General features: G+C 38.1%; 1 protein-coding gene across 2 annotated transcripts in view; it reads right to left on the reverse strand.

Moving 5' to 3' along the window:
• DNAJC18 (DnaJ heat shock protein family (Hsp40) member C18) overlaps window positions 1-12076 on the reverse strand; it is a 47172-nt gene that overhangs the window by 23434 nt on the left and 11662 nt on the right. For both annotated transcript variants that reach the window (XM_058279605.2, XM_058279600.1), the window contains exons 5-8: window positions 7178-7323; window positions 3323-3508; window positions 2526-2635; window positions 1548-1657 (exon numbers count right to left, since the gene is read on the reverse strand). In XM_058279605.2, the coding sequence (XP_058135588.1) occupies window positions 1548-1657; window positions 2526-2635; window positions 3323-3508; window positions 7178-7323 (552 nt within the window). The remainder of the gene's footprint in view (window positions 1-1547; window positions 1658-2525; window positions 2636-3322; window positions 3509-7177; window positions 7324-12076) is intronic.

Genomic DNA, 12076 nt, shown 5'->3' on the forward strand with positions numbered 1-12076 from the left:
TGGCTTCCCTGAGTTTGTTTTATCATTTGTTTTGCTTGTTTGTTTTTTTTCAGGAGACACTGGGAACTAAAGCTGGGACTTCCAATGTGGGAGGTGGGTGCTCAACTGCTTGAGCCACATCTGCTCCCCCAGGGATCTTGCCAAATATCTAAGAACTTAGGCCATGATGGCTTCCACTTCACTTCGGGAAGGTGTTAGAAGAGCAGATTCCTGCCCACCCCACTGGCCTGACAAGAAAGGAGGTAGAAGTACCATAGGAAGACACATAGGAAGTTGGGAAGTAGAGGGTATCAGGCCATTGTGGCCTGGTGATGGTCCTTCTCTCTGAGTCTCAGCTTTCTTCTCTGTACAAGGAAACTGACATACTGACTTAGAGTGACAGTCTTCAGTCCCCAATGATGAACAACAAAGACTCTTCCAGCTATGTATCACCCCATAGATCCCACATTTTGTAAGGCTTTTTTGTTCACTAAACTACAATAATGAGTAGTAAACTCATTTTTGTTTTCTTGTTAGGTGCACAGGGCTGGGGATTGAACCCCAGGACCTCGTATGTGGAAGTCAGTGCTCAACCACTGAGACATCTTCATGACTTGGTTTATCATTTGTTTTGCTTGTTGTTTGTTTTTGTTTTTTCAGGAGGTACTGGGAACTGAACCCAGGACCTCCCATGTAGGAGGTGGGTGCTCAAGTGCTTGAGCCACATCCGTTCTCATTATTCATTGCTAATCAAAGAAATAATTAATCCAATGATCCTCACACTTTAGTATGCACCAGAATAATCTGGAAGGCTTGTTAAAACTCAGATTGCTGGTCACCACCCCCAGGGTTTCTGATTCAATAGACGAGGAATGAGGTCCAAGAATTTGCATTTCTAATAAGACGCCAATGAAGCTGGTCCAGCGACCAAATTTTGAGAACTAAATCAATTAAATTATTGAAATAATTAAATGAAGACACAAAAAAATTTCCTATTGTAGATTATAATCTATATGTAATAACCAGCATTATAATGAATTTCTATATTTTCAGCAAAAACAAAGAACAAAGAAATGTGATCCTATTGTTGGACTATATAGCCTTATTGTCAATAAATGTCTTACAACTTTCTAAATAGAAAATAATCACTAGATTCCAGTACTGTGTTCCCAGACCCATGGGAGTCCAGTGATCTATCACAAGCCCAATAGGTTCCTTTCCAACTCTAACAGATGATAAGGATTTAATTTGAAGATCAAGTTATTCTATGGATCCTTTTTTTTTTTCTTTTTTCTTTTTGGTTTGGATCCTTTATAAAAGTTATTGCTGTTCTGCAGCTGACCAGATGATGTCACTGTAGAACAAAATAACCCATCTCCTGAGGGACACAAGAGCTTGCCTGTAGTTTTTTTGTCTGCAATATTACTATCCAGCTGTTCCTTTACACATAAAATCCATAATTTCTATAGTAAAAGGTGGAATGAAATGTTAGTAATGTATCAATAAAACCTTCGAGTCTTGCACACTTCAGACTGTTGTTAAGAAAGATTTATAAATATTTTACTTACGATTTGTAGAATAGACTATAAGGGGGATTAGCAGCCAGCAGCTGAGTAATGACAGATATAATCACAATCACAAGAACTGGAAGTAACTGAATAAATGCAGAATATGTAGTCTGAAAAAGGAAAAAAATATTGGTGTAAATGTTATTCTTCAACATAAACCTTATTGGAAAATAGGATACTTTCCACAAAGGAAATAGGAATTGCTAATTCATTGTACCAAAGGGTCCATAAAGCTCAAGGGGACCCAAGGGATCCAGACTGTGACCCTTACAGGCTGGGCCTCTAGGAGCAATGTTAGTATTAAGGCAACTCTGTTGTCTTTACAGCTGATTGGACTGGGGAGATATCTAAACCTAGGAGGATAAACACATTCTCTCTTCTAGGAATTTGAGTTTGAGATTCATCAGCCTTTACTGCTAGGCAGTCATTTGAAGAAAGGACTCATACTCTTAGGCACTGTGGACTGGCCATTTGCAAGAGGAAGTAGAACAAGCAAGAAGGCTTAGAGAGAACAAAGCAGATACACAGAGGAATGGGAAAACTGGAGACAATCTGGCCCCAAAGAGACAGGGAGAACTCAGGTGCTGTTCTCAGTTCCTGTTCCCATTTGTAATGAGGGCTAGATAACTTCCTGTCCTTGAGTTTTATGAGACTCCTTTAGTCCCTTGACCTTAAATCTTCGTATAGCTCTGAATATTTTGAAGGAGGTTCCTATTTTCTGCAGTAAAGAAAACATTAATCAAGACAGTCCCACAGGGGAAATGAGATCCAAGAAGAGTGACCAAAGAATTGGGAGGTACCATTTTTGCCTATTTACGCCAATTATCCAACTCTCACCATTGCTCTGCTTTCCTAAAACATATTTTAGCAATATTTCTCAAGTTTAACTTATAAATCTTGACCATACATCATAACATCATAAAGATCAGCTCAGTACAACTCTTTGTGGGCAACAGCTCTTTTCTCCTCCCTAGGCACCTGAGGTTTATCTTCCTCCTCCTCCTTCCGCGTCTGCATCCTCTCATGTCGGTGACGCCGGCGGTAATACTGGGTGTCATCCGTCACATTTGAAAACATATGAATATTTCCTGGTTAAAAGAAAGAGAACCAAAACTCAGTATGGGACATGACAAACCTCCTTCCTTGCCATTTTTAAGGTCCTTGCCCTTGACTAGGCTCTTGGAAGGTACTGTCATTTAATCCAGTAGAAAAATAAGACACTAGGTAAGCCAAGTGAACCAACAGGAATTGGAATGTGCTTATCTTTCCCGGCTTTATTTAAATAGTCCCCTATAATTAACAAGTGAAAGATGAGCATTTGGGCCATGAATCCTGTCAGGCATGCCCATGTCTGCTTCCTTGCCCATTATCAGATTGCCATCACTGGTGTCTTCAATAGCAACTCATAAAATTTAACTTACCTCCAAATCTCTGAGGGTACTTTTCTAGCTTCTATCTTTATGTGGATGCTATTTTGCAATGATGATAATGATAACAAGCATTTTGCTATTTGTTTATAAAGCACTTAAAAATATATATAATTCCCATAGTGGCTCTATGAGGAAGGTATTATCAGTCACACTTTGCAGGTGAGGAAACCGAGGGTTCACAAGACAAGTGATTTGGTCAAAATCATGCACAGCTCGGGGCTGGAGACGCCTCGAATTCCAGATCACCTGATTTCAAGTCCTTGCTCTTTCTACTATAACACTGACCCTCTGTTGAGAGCTATAAATACATATAATTTTTCAAAATATAATTTTTGGGATACTAACCTGTAGGAAAATGTCCTCCAAAGAAGACATTAAATAGCTCTTCTGGAGTGATATCAGCTTCAAAGTCCCTGTAATAATTATGAGGTCTTGCTCGAGGGGCAGTGAAAGTCACCTGTTCATCCCCAAATTCATCATAGCGGAGTCTCTTATCAGGATTGCTCAGGACTGCAAAGGCATTTCCTATTGCTGCGACCCAAAACAGAAAGCCTGTGAGCACACCTTCTTTGCTACGCAGCTGGTGATTGCAGTAACAGTGAGGAAGAGCCCAAAGGCGACTGCTGCTGGATAACTTCACAGGGGCCTAAGGAGAGGTGTTCGGTCCTACAAAGTTTACCAAAGGTCTTGTCCCTTGAACTTTTTCATGATCTTTCCATTTCTTGATAAGTCAGAAACAACACTGGAATCAAACTAAGAACTACTGCTAAAGTGAGAGTTAACTCCTCATCAGTAGTCCATGAGTCATCACAGTAGCCCTACAAGTTAGGAACCCCACAGACCAGGGTCCCAGTCACTACAAATCCCAGACAAGGGATTTCACCAAAATTGTGTCCTTATTTTACTTAAGAGTAATAGTTTATGATTAGAAACAGTACACACCTAAGTAGTGGTATTCTAATTTGAAATTAGAAACAATATCCTAAATAATTAGTAAAAACCCTCCTTCTTGGCTAAAAGCAAAATCCTCAACATGATCTTATTTCAGCTTACTTTTGAAAATGTCTTTTGAAATGAAGAAATGTATCGCTAATGTCTTAATGAGGGTTCAAAGGCTGAACAGGTAACATATGCTTACCATCACTTCTTCCTATGTACAAATGTATAAACTTCGTCCAATTTTATTTAAACATATAGGATCTCTGTACCACTGAGCAATAGAAACCTCAAAAAAATCTTTCAAGACATCTCCACCTACTCCCTACTCTAAGTTAGTCAACACTATCAGAAACATTCAGAAAGAGCATTTTTAAAATGATTTTTCTAGCTAGGGAATTGTATTAAAGTCTTACTGCAATAAAAAAGCAAAGCAAGAAACTAAAGAGACAATGACAACTGAATACAATACATGATCTTGGACAAGCTCTAACAAGGGTGTAGAAAAGGTTCAAAAAGACTTTACTGGGGGAAGTGGATGTGGCTCAAGCAGTTGAGCTCCTGCCTCCCACATGAGAGGTCCTGAGTTCGGTTATCAGTGCCTCCTGAAAAAACAAAAACAAACAAAAAGCAAAACATGAAAAAACCAACTCAGGGAAGCCCATGTGGCTCAGTGGTTGAGTGCTGGCTTCCCACATACAAGGTCCCAGGTTCAATCCCTCCAGTACCTCAAAAAAAAAGGACATTAATGGGACATATGAAAAAATTGGAATATAGACTGTAAGCTTTATATCAATGTTAAATTTCCTGAACTTGATAACTGCACTTAGGGTGGTTTCTCAGGTGAATATCCTTGTTCTTAGGACAGGTACCTGGTAATGTTTCAGTATTCAAGGAGCATGATGTATTCAACCTATACTTAAGTGTTCAGAAAATGGATTGGTAAATAAATAGAAATACAGATAGACAGATGGATTGATGAATAGGTAGATAAATGGATGATAGAATGACATGACAAATGTGGCAAAATGTTTAATTAGCGGATGTGGGTAACTGGAGGGGTAGGGCTATGTTGAATTTCCCTATGTGGGGTTTGTACTGTTTTTGTAACTATCCTATAGGTTTGAAAGTATTTCAAAATTAAAAGTAAAAAGAAAAAAAGAAAAAGAAAAGCTGTTAAAAAACAAAAACAAAAATTAAAGTTTCCTAAGTATTCATGTTCCTTGAAATCTAGCAAATTTCTCAAAGAAATGACATTAATCTGTGAAATTTACCTTACATGAAAATGTTAAAAGAAAGTGGGTTATTCGTTTCCTTGTAAAACTTGTGGGGAGAGTTAGAGTCTCAATGGCATATTAACAAAGGCATTGTCCCTTGAGGTAAATGTTGCCATTTAAAAATTTCTGAGATCTGTCCTGTTTGTTTTTCAGTTTTTTTGTTTTCTTTAGGCAATTTTCAAACCTATAGAAAAATTGAAAAAAATAGTACAATGAACACATGTATAACCTTCACCTTGATTCACCAATTGTTAACATTTTGCTACATAGCATCCCCCTCCTTCTCTCTACTCTGTCTACTCTGTATACATACACACATATATTATATATATAATATACAAATATGTATGTATATATAATATATAAATTTCTTTTGCTGAACCATTTTAAAGTAGGCTGAAGGTTATATGACTTTCTCCTAAGAAGAAAGACATTTTGCTACATGACCACAATATTAACACACCAAAAAATAAAAAATAAAAAAAAATATATATATATATATATATCAATTTGATTCAATATCATTCAATGGATCTATTCAAGGCTTACGTATTGCATTTAGCTTTATGTCTCTTTAGTTTCTTTTAATCTACAACAGTCTCCCCACCTTTATTATTTTTCATTATATTGAATTTTTTAAAGAGTCCAGGCCGTTGCTCTTATCGAATGTTCTATATTCTGACTGTTGCCCCATTATTAGTTTCAGGTCAAATATTTTGGCAAGAATACCATTTAGGTGCTCTTCTGTATCAACATCAAGAGACACATAACGTTAACTTGTCCCACTATTGGTGATGCTAAGTTGGATCACTAAGTTAATGTGATGGCAGCCAGATATCTCTATCACAAAGGAATTTTTCTCCTTTGAAATCAGTAAATATTCCATGGGGTGATACTTTGAGATCATGTGAATATCCTGTTCACCAAGAACCTTTCATCCAATGGTTTTAGAATCCATAGATGATCCTTGCCTGAATCAATGACTCTACTGGGAGTGAAGCTCTTAAGCAAATTTTTACTTACATGCTGGGTACAAAATATTTTTTGAGAATACATCTCTGAAATCATCATAGAAGACAATGGAAAAAAGACTTGACCTATAACTGTTTATTTTTTATACACAGCTTTTTTCATAATGAACATGTTAATTATAGAGAATTCATGAACAAAGAGGTCCATGGTCAAAGAAATTTGGGGATGCTACTTATGCCTTATTTGCAAGCTGCCATCAGGCTTGAAGTTCCACAAGAGGAATCATATGTTTTATTGACTCTGGCACCTGGTAAATAGATGGTCCCCAATAAATATGTGCTGAAATCAGTGAATGAATGGCTCTAATAGATATTAGAAAAATACAATTTTTTCCCCCAAAGGTAAATAAAAATGGTAGCTTGGAGTTATGTACCCCAGAAAAACATGTTCTTAATCCATTCCTGTAGGAGTAAACCTATTATAAATAGGACCTTTTGAAGATGTTATTTTTAGTTAAGTTGTGGCCAACTGAATCAGAATGGGTTGCAATCCTATTATTGGAGGTCTTATAGAGGTCACAGGGAAAGAAGCTGCAAATTAACAGACCTGGAAGAGAAAGAAGATACTGCTTCTCATTGCCATGGGACAGAAGGGCCAAGGGACCCAAGGATTGCAGGCGGCCAGCCCCAGAATGCCACATCTTCAGGGAGAAAGTATCAACTTGCTCATGCCTGATTTTTGGACTTCTCCTAGCTTCAAAACCATAAGCCAGTAAATTCCTATTGTTAAACTAACCCACGGTATGGTATTTGTTTTAGGAGCTAGGAAATGAAAACAGTGAATGAAAGCAGCAGGGAGCTATGCTGAAAATCACTATTTAAGAGGTGTTAGGAGGAAAAAAAGCCTGCTTATGACCTTATACAAAAATTTCAGAGGAGACTGAAAATAATTTGCTGTGATCAACCATCATAAAGCCCATAGAAGAGCAGAATTAAGCATTAGCTCAGGATCAGACCTTTGAAAGCATCTGTTGCTCCAGGAGCGCAGTTCTTGTCAGGGTGAAATTTCAGAGCGAGTTTTCGATAAGCTTTTTTAAGCTCTTCATCACTGGCATCTTGTGGAACTCCCAGAATTTCATAGTAATTTCTGCATTTCTTGATCCTAAAAAAAAAAAAAAAAAAAAAATTGCAAATATGTAGGTCTACAAAGGCCCCTTTTGTACATCTAACTGCAAGATACTATCAGTCCTCCCTCTAATCTGGGAACCCCAAAACAAAGCTAAAAGAAAATTGATGAGCACAACAATGAACCGGTCAAATTCATTAACATTCTCATTCCATCCTAAGCTTAATGCCTTTCAAAGTATTTGCACATCCATTGTTTTATTTGTTCTCTATCCCTGCCAAGTGGGTATAACAATTATGCTAATCCTTACATCAAGGTGCAGGCTAAGGCCCTGAGAGATGAACCACAGTATAGCAAAGCCAGAGGAAATACCTAGTCACCTTGTTTATTTTTCTTCATCTTTTTTCCTTATTGGTATCTTTTTAAATTTTAAAAGTCAATGTATACACGAAGAAAAAATCCAACGTACTAAAGTACACACAGTGAAAAATCTTCTTCCTTCCACATTCCCTGTCCCCGTATCTCCACCCCGAGGGACAACGACTATTAAAAGTTTCCTGTGAATCTTAAATACAGAAAGAACATATGTATAAAGACCTCCCCATTTTAAAACACATAAATGGAATTATAGACACCTTTCTACTTCTTGCTTTTTGAAAATTAACAATATATCTTGGAGACTGATTCATAAAATACAGAGAGATGGGAAGAAGTAGGGGATAATGGTTTATACTAGAAAAGGAGTTCCTGAACTTTTTGATTTCAGAAAACATTCACACTCTTAAAAGTTTATATTCTCCCATTATGTGGATTGTCTTTTCACTTTCTTTTTTTTTATTATTTTTACATTTTTATTTATTTCTCTCCCCTTCCCCCCTCCCCATTGTCTTCTCTCTGTGTTCATTTGCTGTGTATTTTTCTGTATCCACTTGCATTCTTGTCAGTGGCACAGGGAATCTGTGTCTCTTTTAGTTGCATCATCTTGCTGTGTCAGCTCTCCGTGTGTGCAGTGCCACTCCTGGGCAGGCTGCACTTTTTTCACGTGGGATGGCTCTCCTTGCGGGGCGCATTCCTTGCTGTGGGGCTCCCCTATGCTGGGGACAACCCTGCGTGGCACGGCACTCCTTGTGTGCATCAGTACTGCGCGTGGGCCAGCTCACCACATGGGTCAGGAGGCCCTGGGTTTGAACTTTGGACCTCCTATATGGTAGGCGGATGCTCTATCAGTTGAGCCAAGTCTGCTTCCCTGTCTTTTCACTTTCTTGATGGTATATTTTGATACACAAAAGTTTTCAATTTTGATGAAGTCCATTTATTTTTTTCTTTTTTTGCTTGTGCTTTTTCAGATCTAAGAAATCATTTCTAATACTGGATCATATAGATTTATGCCTATGTTTTCCTCTGAGAGTTTTTATAGCTTAGTTCTTATATTTAGGTCTTTGATTCATTTTGAGTTAGTTTTTGTAGATATAAGGTAAAGGTCCAAGGTCATTCTTTTGCATGTGGATATTCAATTGCCCCAGCACCATTTGTTGAAAAGACTATTCTTTCCCTATTGTCTTGGCACACTTTCAAAAATCAGTTGACCATAAATGTAAGTTTTATTTCTGGAACCTCAATTCTATTCCATTGATCTATATATCGACCCTATGTCTTGATTACTATAGTTTTGTAGTAAAATTTAAAGTCAGGAAGTGTGACTCCTTTACCTCCGTTCTTCTCAAGAATGTTTTGGCTATTATGGGTCCCTTGTATTTCTGTATGAATTTTAGGATCAGTTTGTCAATTTCTGCAAAAAAAGCAGCTGGAATTTTTTTTTTTTAAAGATTTATTTTTATTTATTTAATTCCCCTCCCCTCCCCCGGTTGTCTGTTTTCTGTGTCTTTTTGCTGTGTCTTGTTTCTTTGTCCACTTCTGTTGTTGTCAGTGGCACGGGAAGTGTGCGCGGCGCCATTCCTGGGCAGGCTGCACTTTCTTTCGCGCTGGGCGGCTCTCCTTACGGGGTGCACTCCTTGCGCGTGGGGCTCCCCTACGCGGGGGACACCCCTGCGTGGCGCGGCACTCCTTGCACGCATCAGCACTGCACATGGGCCAGCTCCACACGGGTCAAGGAGGCCCGGGGTTTGAACCGCGGACCTCCCATGTGGTAGACAGATGCCCTAACCACTGGGCGAAGTCCGTTTCCCATGGAATTTTTGATAGGGGTTGCTTTGATTGATCAATTTAAGAAGTATTACCATTATACCTATATTAGGCCTTCTAATCCATAGACATGGGATGCATTTCCATTTTTTTAGGTTCTTAATTTTTCCACAATGTTTTGTAGTTTTCAAAGTATAAACCTTACACTTCTCTTGTTAAATTTCTTCTTAAGTATTTTATTCTTTTTGGTGCTTCTAAAAATGAAATATTTTCTTAATTTCATTTTTGGATTGTTCATTGCTAATGTATAGAATGAGAATTGATTTTTGTATACTGATCTTGTACTTTGCAACCTTGCTAAACTTATTTATTAGTCCTAATAATTTTTTGTGGGTGGATTCCTATATACAAAATCATGTCATGTGTGAGTGAGGTAGTTTTACTTCATCTTTCCAATTTAGATGATTTTTATTTCTTTTCCTTGGCTAATTGCCCTGGCTAGAATTTCTAGTACAGTGTTGAATAGATGTGGCAAGAGCAGATATCCTTGTCTTGTTTCTGATCTTAGTAGAAAAGAATCCAGTCATTCACCATTAAGTATAATATTAACTTAGGTTTTTTTTCACTCTTCATAGTTTATTTGGTATATTAGTTGGGGTATAACATTTGGATAGTTGGTTCCATTTTTTATATGTAGATCTTTCTTTTAACATTATATGGCAATATACATTACTCTGATACATATAGTACACAAAATAAGATCCTCTAGAGCAGTTATACACAAGACATGCAATATTGGATTTACACATTGGAGTCCAAGGAACGAATGGGGGGAAAAAGTTAGACTAGGCATTTTGGGTGAAAGAACCAGAAATTATACAGTAAACTCACATTCTTCTGGTATGAAGGGCAAATGCAGCATAAGCAACATTGGGAGGGGTGGGAAAACTATTTTATACTAACCAGTTAAGGGTGGTAGAATTATTTTATAGAATCAATTCAGGACTACACCAAGATAAATATCATTAAACATCAGGCTAAAGCGGTTAAGTTGTATGAAAATTTCTTATTTCTAACTTTAGGAAATTGATGTTTTTCCTAGATTGTCTTAATATTCCAACTTTAATCACAGATCAGATAAAAAAAGACAATATGCACAACTCCCAACTAATATCCTCCTGTAGCCTAGAAAGTGAAGTAGTACAACATTAGAAAACTTTAAAATTGAATTTCTTGGGAAGAGCATGTGGCTCAAGCAATTGGGCTCCCATCTTTCATATAGGAGGTCCAGGGTTCGAGGCCCAGGGCCTCCTGGTGAAGGCAAGCTGGCCTGTGCAGCTAGCTGGCCCACACAGAGTGACAGCCCATATGGGAGTGCCACCCACTCAGGAATGCTGGCCTATGTGGAGAGCTGGAGCAGCAAGATGATGCAACACAAAAAGAGACACAGAGGAGAGACAATAAGAGACGTAGCAGAACAGGGAGCTGAGGAGGCATAAGAAAATGATTGCCTCTCTCCTACTCCGGAAGGTCCCAGGATCGGTTCCTGGAGCGGCCCAAAGAGAATACAAGCAGACACAGAAGAACACACAGCGAGTAGACACAGAGAAGAGACAATGGGCAGGGGCATAGGGGGGATAAATAAATAAATCTTAAAAAAAAAATTGAAGTTCTTTTTGGATCCCCTAAAGTATATCTGCACTCTTCTTCAAACAGGCCTCTACTTTAGGAGTCGGAGACATCTTTACAATACCTGAGATTCCATTTTGACCCAAGATGCAAAGTACATAATGGAAGATACCACCTTTTATTCCATAGAGATCTTTAATTATGATGGAAATTGAAGATTCTTCATTATACTTTTCTGCCAAATCTGCCACAGACAGTCCAATGGCTCAAGAGATATAAGGTCTCAAAGTGATCACTGCTACACATTAGAAACCACCTGTTTGTGAACCTCTTACTACTGTTTCTTATTCTCATAAGTACCTAAATCAGGGTGCAGATTTTCTAGGAAGACATCAGCAACATTCATTCCACTCCAAACAGCACACTACCATCTCCATGTTTGCCAAGGACCCACCCATGACAGCTTAATGGGTGAATTCAGAGCCTCTCTCCCATTAGGTAATAGAATCAGGTTGACTCCAGAATGCAAACACTTCCAATCACATGATTTTTGGGAATGCCATTTATCTTCCAAGCCACATAGGTTAATATATCCACTGGATTGGAAACAGCAAGCTAAATTGCAGTTTAGGCTCATTTTAGAACATTAGGAATGATGAATTTAAAGATGTTCATGCTATGGTGGATCAAATTAAGATGGCTTTCTCCCTCTTCCCAATGATAAAAACCAGTTTGGATTTTACAGTCATATTATAGTCTTTGCCAGAGACAATTTTTTTGGTGTTCTAAGGAAAAGGTTGCCCTGTTGAAGATACATCATCTCTCCCTTCAATTTGTCTTCCATGACCTTAACAAGAGCAAGTTCATCTGCCAAGTCCTTTATTAAGATACCAGTTTGGGGAGCGGATATAGCTCAAGTGGTTGAGTACATGTGTATTAGTCAGCCAAAGGGGTGCTGATGCAAAATACCAGAAATTGGTTCGTTTTATAAAGGGTATTTATTTGGGGTAGGAGCTTA

Source organism: Dasypus novemcinctus, chromosome 2 (genome assembly GCF_030445035.2).
Source record: "Dasypus novemcinctus isolate mDasNov1 chromosome 2, mDasNov1.1.hap2, whole genome shotgun sequence".
Classification (NCBI taxonomy): domain Eukaryota; kingdom Metazoa; phylum Chordata; class Mammalia; order Cingulata; family Dasypodidae; genus Dasypus; species Dasypus novemcinctus.